The sequence below is a fragment of the Lactuca saligna genome, chromosome 4 (assembly GCF_052625555.1).
Source record: "Lactuca saligna cultivar CGN05327 chromosome 4, ASM5262555v1, whole genome shotgun sequence".
Taxonomy (NCBI): domain Eukaryota; kingdom Viridiplantae; phylum Streptophyta; class Magnoliopsida; order Asterales; family Asteraceae; genus Lactuca; species Lactuca saligna.
The window spans coordinates 25,820,953-25,838,394 of record NC_136420.1 but is presented as its reverse complement, the minus strand read 5'-3'; the positions used below and the strand labels follow the sequence as shown (position 1 = coordinate 25,838,394).

The following is a 17,442-nucleotide window of genomic DNA, read 5'->3' as shown; positions in this document are numbered from 1 at the left end:
ATTTCTGATTCGGGTTTTGTTTAGTTGTTGCTTTCATTTCTTTTGGTGGATTTTCGTAGACTGGGTAATTAATTACAATCTAGGAGTTTCAGCAATTTGCATTTTATAGGTTCATTCATTTGTGAACAATTTTTTTTTCTCGAAATAGTATTTGTGAATACGTTAATGCACCATGGAATGGAAACCTTGTTAGGTTCATTCATTTATTGAATTTAGTTTCATATTTTGTAGCGTTAATACAGTATTTTTGTGAGAACATGATTTTGGTCATTAATATCGACTTTCCGTTACTCACACCTAGATATTTGGATTTTTTTATGAGTTGGGTTCTCGTCTTTATTGTGTTTGTTAGGCTTTAGAATTGAACATAAATGTATATGCATTTCTACATATGTTTGTAACATTATATAGGTTCACACGTAAAACACATTTCCTTTTATTACTTTAATTTTTTTTAGTCTGTGTTTTTTATTAAAAAAAAAATACTATTATTCGTGATTTTTCGTTCTTTTTCCATAGAGATTTATATTGATATATAAAAAATGATTTTTTTTTTCCAAACAAACCACTTCATTTTCTTTGTTTGTTGAAAAGTAGATCTATTTTTATAGAAAAAAATTAATAAATATATTAAAATTCATATTTTTAGTACTTTTTAAAAATAGATTCATATTGATGTTTAGAAAAGCTTAGATTCACATTGTGAACCTATTCAGTTTCACATTATAAACCTTCTCAGATTCACAGTGTGCATAATAGTTAGTCAGATTCACAATGTGAAACTGAATTGATCGAGTTTTTTCACATTACGAATGTTAAAAATTGAAATATTTACAGTTTAGATTCATATGTGAATCTACAATAATCGAGTTTTTTTTTTAATTGATATTGATGTTTATCAATAGAGTACAAAAAATCAATATATTTAGTATAATTAGTTTTTTTTTTAATAAAAATAATTTTAAATATTGAAAAAACTAATAGAATGTAGTAAAAAAAATTTCGGAAAAAAAAAATCGTTTTTATATATCAACATGGATCTCTATGGAAAGATGATGAAAAATCGAGAACAACGGTATATTTGAGTTTTTTACGATAAAAATGTGGCATAAAAAAATTAAACGGAAAAAAAAGTGGGTTTTTTGGTAAGGAGATTGATTTTTTGGTATATAATTCGATATGTGTGCGTCCAATGTATAAGTATATATCTATTTCATTAGTTGTTGATCATTATGATTTCTGACGCTCACGATTAGTTGTGTGGTTCTTTGTTAATTATGGTTCTCTGTTGAGCCTCAATATATATATATATATATATATATATATATATATATATATATATATATATATATATATATATATAGAGAGAGAGAGAGAGAGAGAGAGAGAAAAGAGCTATGCTCAAATGTTTCTAGTAATTATTGTGTTCTAAATGCATCAATCACAAATTAACAAATAATTAACTAATTGAATAAATCAAAAAGAGTATTTCTGGTTTTTTGCACTTGCAATTAAGGAAACAAAATAAATATATGTTGACCTAATATCTCTTCTTTATAATCAAAGAGTCGGCTGCTTCACCGTTTCACTCGATCACCACCCACACCAACACACCACCACCAAATTCTTCATTCTTCAAAGAATCAAAGGGCTTCAAGAAATTATACAGGTAATTATAAATTTCGTTATAGATTATTCGTTCTCTTTTTTTTTCTTCACCCTCCACAAATAAAAATCAAGAATAAAACCGATCCATCGACACTGAATAGTACATAGGCTCCAGCCGACAACCAAACACGACTTGATTTCTAATTTCACTAGTTAATAATTCTTCTACATGATTTCTAACCCTAAACACGACTTTAGGGATGATGGAAAAAAAAAACAGATTATGGGGATAATTTCTAACCTTATAGTCTGGTCGGAACTTTCTTTTTTTGTTTATGTTTTTAGTTTTCTCTCTAACAAGAAATTTGAAGGCTTTTGCTCTAACAAGAAATTCAAAAAATTAAAAGTATAATTTGTATGTACAAAGCAGTGGTCTTGATTGGATAATTAGCACAATTTTTTTATTATTGTTGTATCTGACAGCAATTCTGCCATAATAGAAGATCAAGTTCTAATTCTGTCAGAATGGAATCTCGATTTTATAGCATGGAATCTCAAATTACTCTTCAGTATTTGAAGGTATACTCTCTTTTATTATAAATTTAGTCACATTCATGTATTTATTAATCGCATATGTTGTATGTTTCATCAAATGAAGTATAAAGATTTGTGCATCCGATTTTGCTCGCCAATTGTTTGATAAAATGCTTGAATCAAATATTTTAGCAAATTTTTTTGTAATCTTTGGACTATCATATCTCTCATACTAGTTTGGAATGATTTGAAAATTTTTTTCTGCATGTTCTCCTTTGTGTTAGCTACAAGTTAGGTTTTGAAGTCATTTTAATTGGATAATATTAGTTAAGTTACAGTCCTTCGAACATTGGATGTTACAGCTATATTTTTAGCATATTTACTTTGTTCAGAATTTTTTTGTGATCTTTGAACAATCATATTTCCCACATTTTTGCTTGTAATATATGACATTTTTCCAATGTATTGTCTTCTGTATTAGCTACAATGTAGGCTCTAGAATCATTGTAATTAAATTAAGCCGATTATTTAGATCAAGTGAATCGGGGAATACTTGATCAAGTTACTCGAGTATTACATTCTGTTAGAATAAATTAAAAGTTTTTAATGTCTAACACATTCTATTAGAATTTATAGTTTTGTTCTTTTAGAATATACTAAAGTTTTAATATTTTAAAGTTGTTTTCTTTGTGGATATAGATTTTTGAAGAGGTTGACATTGATGTGAAAAAAGAAGAATACATGGAGAACGAGAGTATTCTAGTAGAATGTATTCTGCGAGAATGTATAAAGTGTTTCTTAATAATAATATTCTTTTGGAATGGATTAGTGTTTTTTGTTAGATTTTGATGTTTTTAGTATAATTTTTTTTAACCATTCTTAGTTTTAATCTTTAAGAATAAATGTAATTCTTAAACCATTGTTAATCATTTTTTTTCAAAATAAATATAATAATTGTTTAGTATTATTCTTTATATATTAATGTAATTAGTGATCCTTAAAAAGTAAAATCCATATTCTTTAGAAAATATTATTCTTGATAATATGTTGTATAATTCTTTAAGCATATTAATTATAAAAAAATATATTGAATGAACCATATTCTACAAGAATAAAATCGAAAATATTTTTACTCGTTTATGTTTGACTCTCTGTCATTCTGTCAGAATAAAATCGGTTAGTATAAGAAATTATAGTAGAATTAAATTTGAATTAATTTAAAAATTCAGATTTAAAAAAAAATTAATTATCCCTTAAAATCAGAAATTTCCTTTTTTTAATATAGATTAATTGATCAAAACACTCGTTTACTGAAAATTTGTATGATTATATGATACATGTTACCCTATTGTAATATTATAGACCCTTAGATCATGACCATTGATTTTATTCATCCATTGGTTTAGAATTTTGTTTACACACACATAAAGATTTTATTTTTAAAATTAGCAAAAAATTATTAAATTATCATTTAACATTATAATTTAAAAAATAAACATTTATTTTGTTATATTTTTATCAGTCAAGTATTAAATATATTGAAAAAAAATATTTTCTTTGGAATATTTGTGATCATCCATATTAATAAAACACATTTCCAATCATATATAAATACGCTTTGTAGTACTAAACGAATAAAACACAATTTAGATATAAAAAAAATCAATATAATAATAATAAATGAATAAAAGTCATTACATAAATAGTTATATTATAAAAGTATTCACAAATGAATAACACTAGATAAAAGAATATTTAATAAAATTGTAAATAAAATGAAAAGTACATTGACTTATTAATTAGATTATACTTCTATTCATAAATAAATAACCAAAAAAACAATATGATAATTTTTCTATTTTTCATATAATCATAAATGACTATAACATAAACAACAATTACAATAGAATAACAACTATTATTTTAAAATCATATATTAATAGGACATGATGTTTTCGAATTTGTAGTGTTTGGTTATACATCCGACAATCCATAATTGCAATTTAGAAGAATCTTGATTTACTCTCTACATTGCTAAACACAAATATATACAATAATGGTAACTAAAGAAAAAAATAAAAAAACACAGATATTAATCTCAACAAAATATACCTATAATCATAAATAAAGACAAGTTAACATGATAGAAACTAATTGATTATATCTACCTAAAACACCATGTCTGTCACACCTTCACCAATGAATAAAATAAAAAAATTATACAAAAAAAAAATCATAACATTTATAATCGTAAATGAATAATAATTTCATTTACTTTGAAATCTATATATACAAAGAAAAACACAATCATAATTTATATACAGCAAAAAAATTCATTATTCCATTCAATCTGTAAAACTTAACTTAAAATTGCACTTCCACATCATGTTATCAAAAGCTTAATATTATGAAAATAGCTAAGAATTAGAAAGGGTTCGTAATGCTCCCTATATAATCATTTATGCGTAAATCAACATATGAATTAACAAATATATGATCATTTATGCTTTAAGTCACCATATGAATCAACCATATACAAATATATTCCTTTAAAAACTATAACCATAAGTTACATGTAATCGAAATGAACTAACAAAATTATAACTTCAGGGAAGGTAAATTGCCATCAAAAACCTACATGAAAACAAAGACTAACATTGGTGGAAGAAAACCCCTTGTCGCTCGAAATATTTCAAAACGCTCTGAACTCTGAAGTCTATAATAATTGTTCAAATTCTGTAAGGTTAAAGGCTACTAATTCAGAAAATAAAATTTAGCAACTTCGCTAAAAAAAAAAAAAAAAAAGATTAATCACAAGTGATAGGACTAGCACCAATATAGGATTAGTACAAATAGCATCAAATTTAATATAATCCTTTACTTTTATCAGAAAATAAAACAAATCTCATATATGCAAAATTATCGTAAATGACCATTCAAAATATTACCACAATAAACTTAAGATTCTAATAAAAGTATGCAATTGCTTAAAGCCATTCAAATTGAAAGATCCCATTAATTCATGTTTATCGTTGGGCCACTAATAGAAGAAGACAAAATATTAAGATTAGAAATCCTTAAATGAAAAATAATAGATAAAACTTCAAAAACGATCCCTGTGGTTTTTGAAAATATCAACTTTAGGTCTTAAGTTCAAAAAACTTCACAGATGGTCCATGTGGTTTCAAAACTTTTAATGTTTAGTCCTCTTCCATCTGACACCGTCAGTTTTCTACTGTTAAATGAGGGTATTTTCATCATTTCAATAACAGGGACCATTTATGAGGTTTTCTAATTTTTTTTTTTAAAAAGAAAAAAACGAAATTTAAAAGGGTCTCTCTCTCTCTCTCTCTCTTCCTCATCCTATCATCGTTCCCTCTTCCTCCAATCATTCCATCGTCTAATTGGAAAAGAATACCATCGAAGCAGACAACAATTTATCCAGTTACCCATTCACAACTTAATTGGATCATTACTTTGTGTCCCCAAAATCAAAATCAATATAGGAGGTGGAAGAATTACAACAAGGGTGGAGAGAGATCTGAAACGGGCCCAATTAAGAATCAGTGATGAAAGCTCCAAAAATAGAGAGACCATTTGAAAGTTCTAACTAGACAGAGAGTATGCTTGTTCCGGTTACAACTTTCATGTGAAAAACTTCCATCAGATAAAGTATCATGTTTGGCAAGAATCCATAGATCGCCACTCTCTCGAATGCTTCATTCAATGCCCCCAAAATCAAAATCAAAACCCTAATTACTACAACTGAGATGCATTAATGAATTTGTGTACATGTTACATATAAGGATGAAAGAATTTGGGGATTTTGAAGTACCTATGATGATTGACATGATATGATCCAAGTGCCTTTTAATCGGTCTCGATTCTCGATTTATCCATGAACTTAAATAGAAAACACAAGTGAGGAACAACAATCCCTCATATCTATACTCTTTATGCTTGAATCGATCAACAACTCATCCTGAATCAATCATCAAGCTTTTAGTAACCTCACGAAAGAAACGAAGCACCCCCACCCCTTAATTCTGATTCACATAACCTGCAGGTTTCGATTTCAAAAGAACTGCAAGTTTCGATTTCAAAAAACACTTCCTTGAAGGTGGGTTTCAGTTCCTTAAATGCTTGCGTTGGATTTCGATTTCATAAGCAATGATAGAGATGAAATCGTTGGATTTCGATTCCATACTATGCATCTATCTCCCATTTTCTTTCTACTAATTGAGGGAGTAAATTAATAAAGAATGGAAGAAGACGATGGTGGATCCATAGAGAGAGAGAGAGAGGGTGGGACCCTTTTGAATTTCATTTTTTTTCTTTTTTTCAAAAAAAATATAGAAAACCTCATAAATGGTCCCTGGGTATTGAAATGACTAAAATACCCCTCACTTAACAGTAGAAAACTAACGGTGTTAGATGGAAGGATTAAACATTAAAAGTTTTGAAACCACAGAGACCATCTGTGAGGTTTTTGAACTTAGGGATTAAACTTGATATTTTCGAAAACCAAATGGACTATTTTTGAAGTTTTGTCAAAATAATAAAATATCCCCAACCCAGGACCCATAAAGTGTTTTTTAAATCACTATAAATCTTATAAACAAATAATTAAAAAGAACAATGCTAAAACCAGGAAGATAATTGATGATTAGTGTAGCCGCTATCGCTCAACAATAACTAACAGGATCCATCTCCACCGTCGATGACAAATTGGGGGTGAGGATTTCCGTCAGTATTAGTGGCAACATTTAGGGCTTGTTAGTTTATATATATATATATATATATATATATATATATATATATATATATATATATATATAGAGAGAGAGAGAGAGAGAGAGAGAGAGAAAGAGAGAGAGAAAGAGAGAGAGAGAGAGAGAGAGAGAGAGAGAGAGAAATCAATCGTTATTACCAGAATCCCAACATATAACCTTATACTGTTCTGGTAATCAGTAATCGTTAGAAAGAGAGTGAGACAGATTTTGGTATATGAGTAAAAAAAACAGATAATGACTTAAAAGGGTAATATATTCTTCAATTTATATACATTTGGTCACTGAGTTTATTTTTTGTTCACATTTACCCCTTCAACTTATTAAAGCGTACACATTCAGTCCTTATGACTGGTTTCATATTAACTGTTAAAATGTTTTAATAGGGTAATATATTTCTCATTTTGTACATATTTAATCATTAATACTTTTGTACACATTTAGTTATTAATTTTTTTGTTGCAAAATAATTTATTTTTGTTTTTTACTCATTCAATACTTATAAATGTTTTCTTTAATTTTTTCTCACAACATCTTAAAATGGAATAATCATTAACGAGGTATTTTAGGCTTTTGATGCTTATGTTCATCGCGATCTCGACTATTTGGTTGCTTAGATCATGTTTTTGAACGTCATAACTTTTTCATACTATCTCGGATTTTAACAATCTTTATATCTATGTGTTTGTATTTTAGTCTACTGCAACTTTCGTTTAGATCACTTCCGTTAAAAAGCAATATGTTTTTTAATTACGATCTTTATATCCATACCTTTTTTATGAATGAATGTATGGATGTTTTTTTTATAAAATCGTAAGTAAAAAACATGTTATATTTTAACGAAAGTAATCTTAACAAAAGTTATAGCAGACTTAAAAAACAAACACGTAGATATAAAGATCGTTAAAATCAGATATCGTATGAAGAAGTTATGACGTTCGGAATACAAAACTTAAGCCAAACTACAAGACCTATACAACCAAGCAGTCATGGTCGCGATGGACAAAAACATCAACAGCCCCAAACACCTCATCAATCAGGAACAGACGCAGGATTTGGTAGTAGGTATTGCCAGTCCGTAGTAGGTGTTGCCAGTAAGTAGAAAAAATCAAAAAATATCAAAAAAATTACACTGCGTACAGAAAAAGCAGGGATTATCGGTGACATTGCTGGCACCCAAAGAGAACCGTCACTGTCATCAAGGATAGTCCACGTTAGATGTCGTGAGAAAAATCCTAAATAAATCATTCATAACTACTGAATTTGTACAAAAAAGGAATATGACTTATTTTGAAACAATATATATATATATATATATATATATATATATATATATATATATATATATATATATATATATATATATATATATATATATATTAAGGACTAAATATGTACAAAAATATTAAGGACTAAATCTGTATAAAATGAGAAATATATTACCCTAATAAGTTATTTTTCCCTGCTAACCCAGAGTAACTGGTCATAAGGACTAGATATGTACAGTTTAACAAGTTGATGGGGTAAACGTAGACGAAAAAAACTTAGTGACCAAATGTATATAAATCGAAAAAATATATTACCCTTTTAAGTCATTATCCCCAAAAAAAGTGGATTTAAATCTAATCCAAATATAACTAAACAAATGTAGAATTACTTTAATACCCTTCACATCCATTAAAATTTACAAATTGATTACAACACTTTCATATTTTTCAGAAACGACACATTTATCTTAGCCTTATATCTTCAATATTAAACAGTTTAAATTTGTTCTCACGTTTTCAACCGTTCTGATTCTCTCTCTCTCTCTCTCTCTCTCTCTCTCTCTATATATATATATATATATATATATATATATATATATATATATATATATATATATATATATATATATATATATATATATATATATATATATATAGGGAAAGGATCAAATAAGAACACCTAAAAGGTTGAGAACGCGAGAACAATTCTGAACCAATCATTATATAAGGGCATAAAAGAAATTTTACAACATAATTAATTGTGGATAATTAATGGGTAATTAATGAATTCCTAAAATCATGGGATTTAATATGATTAATAGATTTTTACCTAAATATTAGGAATTTATATAATCTATTTTAATTAACAAAATTAATAAATTGATTTTAAAAAACGTTTTTACCATAACTAATTTTTTTTTGTTTTAAGTTTATTTTTACCAACCACATCAAAAATATTAACGAATTAATCATTTTATCTGAATATTTGTAATGATACATGAATAAAACATATTTGTAATCATATATGAATCCAATAATAATCTTGAATGAATAGATTAATTAATTTATATTCGAATATGAAGAAAACACAAATGAAAGAACATGTCTACTATGGATTGCTTCTGAATAGAAAATATTGCATACACTTATGAATACACATTTAATCAACAATGAATACCCTTCGATCAGTATATACATCTACTCTTATGAAAACATTTGAATACACATTAAGTCATGAATGAGAACATCTAAATAGGAATTGCTTATGTAATCACAAATGAATACAATACATAGTATAAATAGCTATTATATATATATATATATATATATATATATATATATATATATATATATATATATATATATATAATCATAAATGAATAACTCAAAACATAAAAGAAATTACAATGTGATAATTACTAATTTGTCTATGAAAATTCATCAATGAGAATACAAGAATACAAAATTGAAACATCAAGCTCCCGTTCTTTCAAAATTTGTTTGTTGGTGAAATTGGTGCTTTTCTCTTCTGAAGAGCATCCAAAACCTACAACAAATTTTATAATCATTAATGAAATGTTATAATTATTAATTATTGAAACTTAAAGCTTACCTCTTGATCTCTTTATCTAATAAAATATTTCTAATCATGAACAATTAATGTACCAATGCTTTTATCTTTTGTATTTATTTTACTTCAAATTGAACAAAAAACTAAAAAGCATCGAAGGAAATTAAAAATGGTCAAAAGAAAAGAACTTGGTCGAATCTTTTGGGTGTATGTGTGTTTGTTCCTTGTGAAATTTGTAGTCCACAAGCCAAAAGGCAGAAGAAAAAGACATGTATTTCCCTTCCTTCTTTCCTACATTCATGCGTGTATATACTATGCCAAAACCAAAAATCAAAATTAAAGACAAAAAATACCTTTCTTTATATGATCATAACGTGAGTTTTATGAAGGAAATGATTATGGCCGTGATGGGAAGATAGATTCGAGATAGATGATTTGGATCTGTAACAAGAAGGAGGGTTTTTAGAAGGAGGCGCCTCTTTTGCTCAACTATCAACAACACCGATTGGCCAATCTGTTGGTCCGAACAGTATCTATGGCTGCTTCATCTCTGTTTCGAATCCATTTCATACTCAAACCCTTTTCTGTTTTCACGATAGGAGAGATGATGAACAGGGGATTGCAAGGGTAGACGGCGGTTGGAAGAGGTTGAAGGAGGGTCCTGGTGAACTAGTGGTGGCTCGACGGTCTTGTATGGTGATCGTTTCGGTGTTTGTGTGATTTTATGGTGGTGATTTGGCCGGAAATGATGAAATGAAGATGGTGGTGACGGGACAATGAAGAAGAAGGCAAGTAGAGACATAGTGATAGGGTTTTTGTTAACCAAGTTTGGCTGATTTCATTTTAATAAGGCTGACCGAGTGGAATTTCCATATAATAATTGCTAATTTTGTGGAAAGAATGAAAAAGAAATTTACCGTCATACCCTTTTCCTATTTTTTGAAATTCAAATAATATTTAAATTAGTTGGAAATTAAATAAATGTCAAATTAATTTCAACCTCAGATTTTGAAATTTGAAGGGTCCAGATCTGTTCTCGCGTTCTCAACCTTTTTGGTGTTCTCAATTGATCCTACTCCTATATATATATATATATATATATATATATATATATATATATATATATATATATATATATATATATATATATATATATATATATATATATACGCATATTTATCTGCATATAAGTAAATATACATAAAAATAAGTATAAGACACAAACATATATTCATAAAAATATGCATATGGATAAGTATATGCATATGCGTAATATAACATGCATAAAAATAACTATATGCATATGAATAAACATATATATATATATATATATATATATATATATATATATATATATATATATATATATATATATATATATGTGCATATAAATAAACATACGCATAAGAATAAGTATACGAATAAAACAATTAAATAAATATGATTATGCTTTTATATATATATATATATATATATATATATATATATATATATATATATATATATATATATATATATATATGTCATATGCATATGAATAAGTGTGTGCATAAGTTAAGTAAATATTATGACTGTGAATAAGTTTATGACATATGCATATTCATAGGTACATGCATATTCATATGAATAAGTATTTATATCTATATAAATAAGTATTTATATCTATATAAATATGTATAAGATTAAGTATATACATATGTATAAGAATAAGTATGTTGATATGTATATGTATATGCATGTATATATATATATGCATGTATATATATGCATACATATATGCATAAAATAAGTTATACATATGTATATGAATAAGTATATGCATATACATATGAATAAGTATATGCATAAGGCAATTTTAAACACACATAATTATGAAAAAAAAATGAATTTGTTCCAAAATCATATGAGGAAGTTATGTGTGTTTAGAGTTGAGTAAAAAATGTTGAAAAAAACAATTAAAACCCAACAATCTCTGGTTAGAGTTGTATAAGGTAGTGAATTCTTAACAGATTAAGATGTTTTTTGAGTTTAAAATGAAGCCCGTACAGTGTACTACAATCTAAGACAATGACCTTATTCTGAAGTCATATGATGAAGTTATGTATATTCAAAGTTAAGTAAAAAATTTATAAAATGTTGAAACAAAAACCAAAAAAACACACAGCCGTTGTTTAGAGCTGTATAAGTAGGTGAACTCTTAACAGACTATATAAAAAGTTTTCTTAAGATTAAAATGAAGCTCGCCCAAAATACTACAATCTAGAAAAAAAATTCCAAGGTCATATGAAGAAGTTACGTATGTTCAAAATTAAGTAAAAAAAATTTATAAAATATTTAGACAAAAAAAAAAAAAAAAAAAAAAAAAAATCCAACACCCCCTATTTAAAGTTGTATAAGTTGGTGAATTCTTAACAAATTAATATATTTTTTGAGCTTAAAATGAAGGCTACAAAGTACTACGATCTATAGAAAAATGATCTTGTTCCGAGCTTAAGTTAGGAAATTGTCTATATCCATACTTGAGTAAAAATCTTATGAAATGTTGTAAAAATTTTATGAAATGTTGAAACAAAATCAAAAAAAAAACCCAATAGTCCGTATTAAGAGTTGTATAAGCGAGTGAATTCTTACCAGGTTAAAAGCTTTTTGAGTTTTAAGTGAAGCTCACACAGAATACTATAATCTAGAAAAAAAAAATGACATATTTCCAAGGTCATACGAGAAAGTTATGAATTTTCAAATTTGAGTAAAAAATTTATAAAATGTTGAAACAAAAACCAAAAAACCCAACAACCGTATTTAAAGTTGTATAGGTCGGTGAATTCTTAACAACTTAAGATGTTTTTTGAGCTTAAAATGAAGCTCACATAGAGTATTACAATCCAGAAAAAAATAACCTTATTCTGAGCACATATAAAGATATTATATATGTATAAATTTGAGTAAAAATTTTATAAAATGTTGAAACAAAAACCAAAAAACCCAAGAACTCCTATTTATAGTTGTTTAAATCGGTGAAATCCTAACATATTAGAATGTTTTTTGAGTTTAAAATGAAGCCCACACTCAAAATCTAGAAAAAATAACCTTATTTCGAGATCATATGAGAAAGTTACGTATCTTCAAGTTGAGTAAAAAAATATAAAATAATAAAAACCACGAAAAACTCAACGGCTCTATTTGAAGCTTTCAAGTCGGTGAATTCTTAACAAATTAAGAGGTTTTTTGAGCTTAAAATGAAGCCCACACAATACTGCAATCTAGAAAAAAAATGACCTGGCTCCAAGGTCATATAAGGAAACTATTATATTCAAAGTTAATTAAAAAATTTATAATTGCTAAACCAAAAACCAAAAATAAAAATAATACATCATTCAAATACATAAGATTTTTGTTAAAATTTTCTTGATATTTGAAGTCTGCAACCTATCTCCTTGACATTCATGTCCTGTTTCAATCATTGTATTTGAATATTATTCTAGTTTTGAATTTCAAATTGAATCTAAAAGGTCATTTGGCTATAAAGAAATATACCTCATAAGAGAACAAATGTAATTAAACAAAACTATATATTTGTTCGATACATAGAAATTATCTTTGTACTGTAAAAGTTTTTTAACATAAAAATCTCATGTAAAAAAAATCAACTATAAAGAAATATACCTCATAAGAGAATCAATGTAATTAAACAAGAGATCTAAAATGTAAACATCAAATATTTACCCCGAGGAAAACATCATGATCAATTTCATTGCTCATACCCAAACTAGACTTAGACAATAAGTCCCCTATTTCTTTCTCCTTAAACAACTTTCTAAAAGACTTCAATTTTGAAAGCAATAAAGCCAAGTTTGCAGCCAAAAGTTCAACATTTTGATTCTTAAATGATAAAAACAATACATTGATGATTACAACAAAACAATAAATCGATTCGAGCATCAATATTAGTATTAGTATTGGTCTCTACAAGATATCAAACAACTACAATCTAATAATCAGTTAAACAGACAACATATAATACAACGCGGACAACGATGAATTAAGTGGGAGCATAAAGAAAAACCTTGATTTTGGGGGTACGAAGTTGAACTTATGTGAATAAATAAATAACTTCCTTTAGGGATAGGGAACTTGTGAGGAAGCACAATCAACTAATCAAGTCAAGGAGGTGGCGATTAGAACAAACACAACTTTTTTTTGAACTTTAAAATAAATAAATAAATAAACTTATTTTTTTTTTCTATTTGTTTTGTTTCACATTTAGTACAAAACTAACCAACTTTCATGACAATTTTATGAATATGGATTGTAATTGTTGTGTATGTTGTTGGTTTATATAGAAATCGAAGGTTGTTCTGGTTTTTCGGTAAGATTTTGAATGTAATTGATAAATAAAATGAGTTTGTTGGTTCTCTCCTTAAAATGAAATTCATTGTTGAACTTAATATATATATATATATATATATATATATATATATATATATATATATATATATATATATATATATATATACACACACAAATTTTCAGAATTAATCGTTGTTGAGGTATACATAATTTTCAAATTTAGTCCAAGAGCATTTTGCTCAATTAAAAAAAAGTAACTAGTCAAAAGTTAAAGTCAACGCCAAAAGGATCATTCATGCAACTTTCGAAACATAAGGACCAATGGCATGACGTTTTTCGTAGAAGCCATCAAAGTACAATATTTTACAAACCACAATGACCAATTATGAAATTTTGTCAAAAGAAAATAACACAATTAAGTTTGTTTATTGATATATATTGCCTACTTGAATTTAATTTAGAGTAAATTACACAAATGGTCCCTACAGTTTGGGGTAATTTGCACGTTTCGTCTCTAACTTATTTTTTTAACTCGAATGTCCCTACAATTTGTTTTTGTTGCACGCTTGGTCTTGTCTTACCTAAAAAGACTATTTAAAGCGAGTTGGAAGTGGGGTTGATGGTGTGTTTATTTAAATAAATTAAAAAATCAAAGGTAAAATAGTTTTTCAGGTAAGACAGGGACCATGCACGCAACAAAAACAAACAATAGAGACCTTACGAGTTAAAAAAATAAATTAGGGACCAAACGTGCAAATTACCCGAAACCATAGGGACCATTCATGTAATTTACTCTTTAATTTAAATGTTGAAATTCAATAATACAAAGATATCCAACATTAAGTTCACTTTTGGGTTGGCTAGATATGAATGATCACCAATAAGTATAGTGTTAATAGTTTCTCAACTAACCTTCTTCTCTCACTTTTTCTTGACCCTATTTAACTAACTATTTTCTTTTTCTTTTTTCTTTAACCAAATTATTTTCAATATAAACCAATCTCAACCTCTTCATCAATTCATTAAATCTCTAAGTCTCCATTGTGTTGGGTATCAATCACATCTAAATTCATTATCAAACTACACCTACAAATGATTACATGTATCCAGAAACATGAATTAGTGTTACTCCATGTTTCATTTCAAAATCAAAATTGATGACATCAACCATTTAACCACAAAAGATTTTACAGTCTAAACACATAACCAATGCCATAGCATAAATACTACACAATCAACGCAACATAAAACAAGATCAAAAGAACATGAAATTACCTCATATAGCTTATACACGAGTAGATGAAGTATCAAAATCATCAGGCGCCACACGAGCAATCCAATTACTAAGAGTCTTCTTGATATCCGTGTGATTAACATAAGCCAACTCATACATACTACACAAATTCACCACAAAAGTCTCATTTAAAGCAGCAGTTGGGACTCTTTCCAATGCACTTTCCAAAACCTTAATAGAATCTGATAAATCCCTCAAATACATCAAACAAAGTGCCTTGTTATTAATTGCAACAACATCCGAATCATCTCTATCAATGCACTCCTGGTATTCCCTTACAGCAGAGACATAATCTTTCCCAACCATAAACATCAATGCTTTGTTCCTGTTTACAAGATTCTTCATTTCAACAGTTTCTTCAGTCGAAATCCCCTCAACAATACCGAAACTACCCTTTGCTCCTTCCAAATCGCCTAATTGCATTTGGATGTAACCTAGTTTTGATATCAATACTGCTCTAGCAGTTGGACTTGAATCACGTTTGATCAGATCTTTGATCAAATCCAAACATACGCCAAATTCTTTATGACTCAAATGATGACTTATGATCGAATTAATCACCAACCCTTCACGTTTCTTCCATATATCATCTGACATGCCTGATGAATCTTTTGTGGTTTTGGTTTTCTCTCTAACAAAATGTAGTAGGATGTAGAATCGATCTAGGGTTTCTTGACGATTGCCTACTCTTGAAGGGAGTTCAGCGTACAACCAACGGAGGGAAAAGGGGGCCATGGAGCCATACCGATTAGGGTAATGATGAGGGTAATTTTCGTAAGTGTAGATCACGTTGTCTATGCCATTTTCAAGGGAATCGAGTTCAGTGACTGCATCAGAGAAACGACGGAGTTTTGTGAGAGCTATGGTGTTATAGGAGAGATAGATTAAGTGTTCGTGAGGTTTGGAGAGAAGAGACTGCGTGCGTGCTCGAGCAACTTTGTCGAGGATTGTTTTCCATGAGCCACGACAAGTGAGATCTTGAAGGGAGGAGAGTTCATAGCAGATGTCGTTCAGTGAGCCAAAAGCATTGTTGAGTGGATGATCAGGGGTTGAAATGGAGGCCGGTTGTAGATCTGCAGGGGTGATGTTGATGGTGTTGGTGTTGAGGGTTTCGCCATTATCTTCTTCCATTGTGTTGCAAAGATATGCGCTTCGGTTTCAAACAATTTGTATCGTCGAATTCTCAATAGAAATTAACTACTGGTGAGAGAAATCCAATAACTAAGAAGAAAAATCGAATATTGCGATTGCTTATAGCATAAAAACCCCCACAATCGAGCTGCGAAAAAACTTTAAAACCACTAAACTGAACACCCGAAGTCCGAAGTCAAGATCTTTAGATCTAAATACTGAACCTGGAATCTTACTCCCAAAAAACAGTTCCTATAATCGGATAAAACAGAAACACACCTCTATGTGCTGATTCTTGATGTTCTGATTAATCGGAGCGTTTCAAACTTGGTAACGTGAATCCAGCGAAAGGATTTCCCGGCGAGACGATAGGGCAAGGGATATGAAACGATGATCGCGTATGCGGAAATCAACGAGAAAAATAAAAGAAAATAAAATCCAACCAAACCCAAATGTTGCGGATGTAGATAAATTTTCAAAAATGGTCCTTTGAAAATTGTGGATTTGATTCATTTGGCATAAGTTTTGTTGTTGATTACGTCATCTTATGTATAAAAAGGTGAATTAGCAGAATATCATTTTAGTAAGCTTTTAAGAAATCATATTTGTTTGATTTTTTTTTTTTAAATATCTTTTAGGTACTTTTATAAGCATTTATCGTAATTTTGAATTATTATAAAGTTTTAGGGATAAAGACTTGAAAGGGTAACGAAATTTCGACTTTTGTCACATTTAGTCACTAAATTTTTTTTCGTTATCTATTTGTCATTGAACTATTGAAACTGTTCATATTTTACCCTTATGACCGGCTGTTACCGGTCATAAGGGTAAAATGTGAACAGTTTCAATAGTTTAGTGACAAATAGATAACGGAAAAAAGTTTAGTGATTAAATGTGAAC

The 17,442-nt window shown here is 28.1% G+C and overlaps 1 protein-coding gene and 1 long non-coding RNA gene across 5 annotated transcripts; one reads left to right on the top strand and one right to left on the bottom strand.

Annotated features, from left to right (window-relative positions):
* The first annotated feature begins 1,586 nt into the window (after positions 1-1,586).
* On the top strand, positions 1,587-3,010 carry LOC145038581 (uncharacterized). The gene is made up of 3 exons (XR_013679450.1): positions 1,587-1,669; positions 2,092-2,187; positions 2,842-3,010. It is a non-coding gene; the product is annotated as an uncharacterized LOC145038581 (long non-coding RNA).
* Positions 3,011-9,591: 6,581 nt separating this feature from the next.
* LOC145041411 (uncharacterized) lies at positions 9,592-16,971 on the bottom strand. Of its 4 annotated transcripts, none has more exons than XM_078989471.1 (2): positions 15,393-16,971; positions 9,592-9,746 (listed from the first exon to the last, which is right to left on the bottom strand). In XM_078989471.1, the coding sequence occupies exon 1, from the start codon at positions 16,540-16,542 to the stop codon at positions 15,403-15,405; it is 1,140 nt and encodes a 379-aa protein (XP_078845597.1). In that variant the 5' UTR covers positions 16,543-16,971; the 3' UTR covers positions 9,592-9,746; positions 15,393-15,402. The 4 variants fall into 4 exon arrangements, with proteins under 4 accessions (XP_078845597.1, XP_078845600.1, XP_078845598.1 ...); XM_078989474.1 differs by lacking the exon at positions 9,592-9,746 and adding an exon at positions 10,938-10,950; XM_078989472.1 differs by lacking the exon at positions 9,592-9,746 and adding an exon at positions 12,950-13,218.
* Positions 16,972-17,442: the final 471 nt, after the last annotated feature.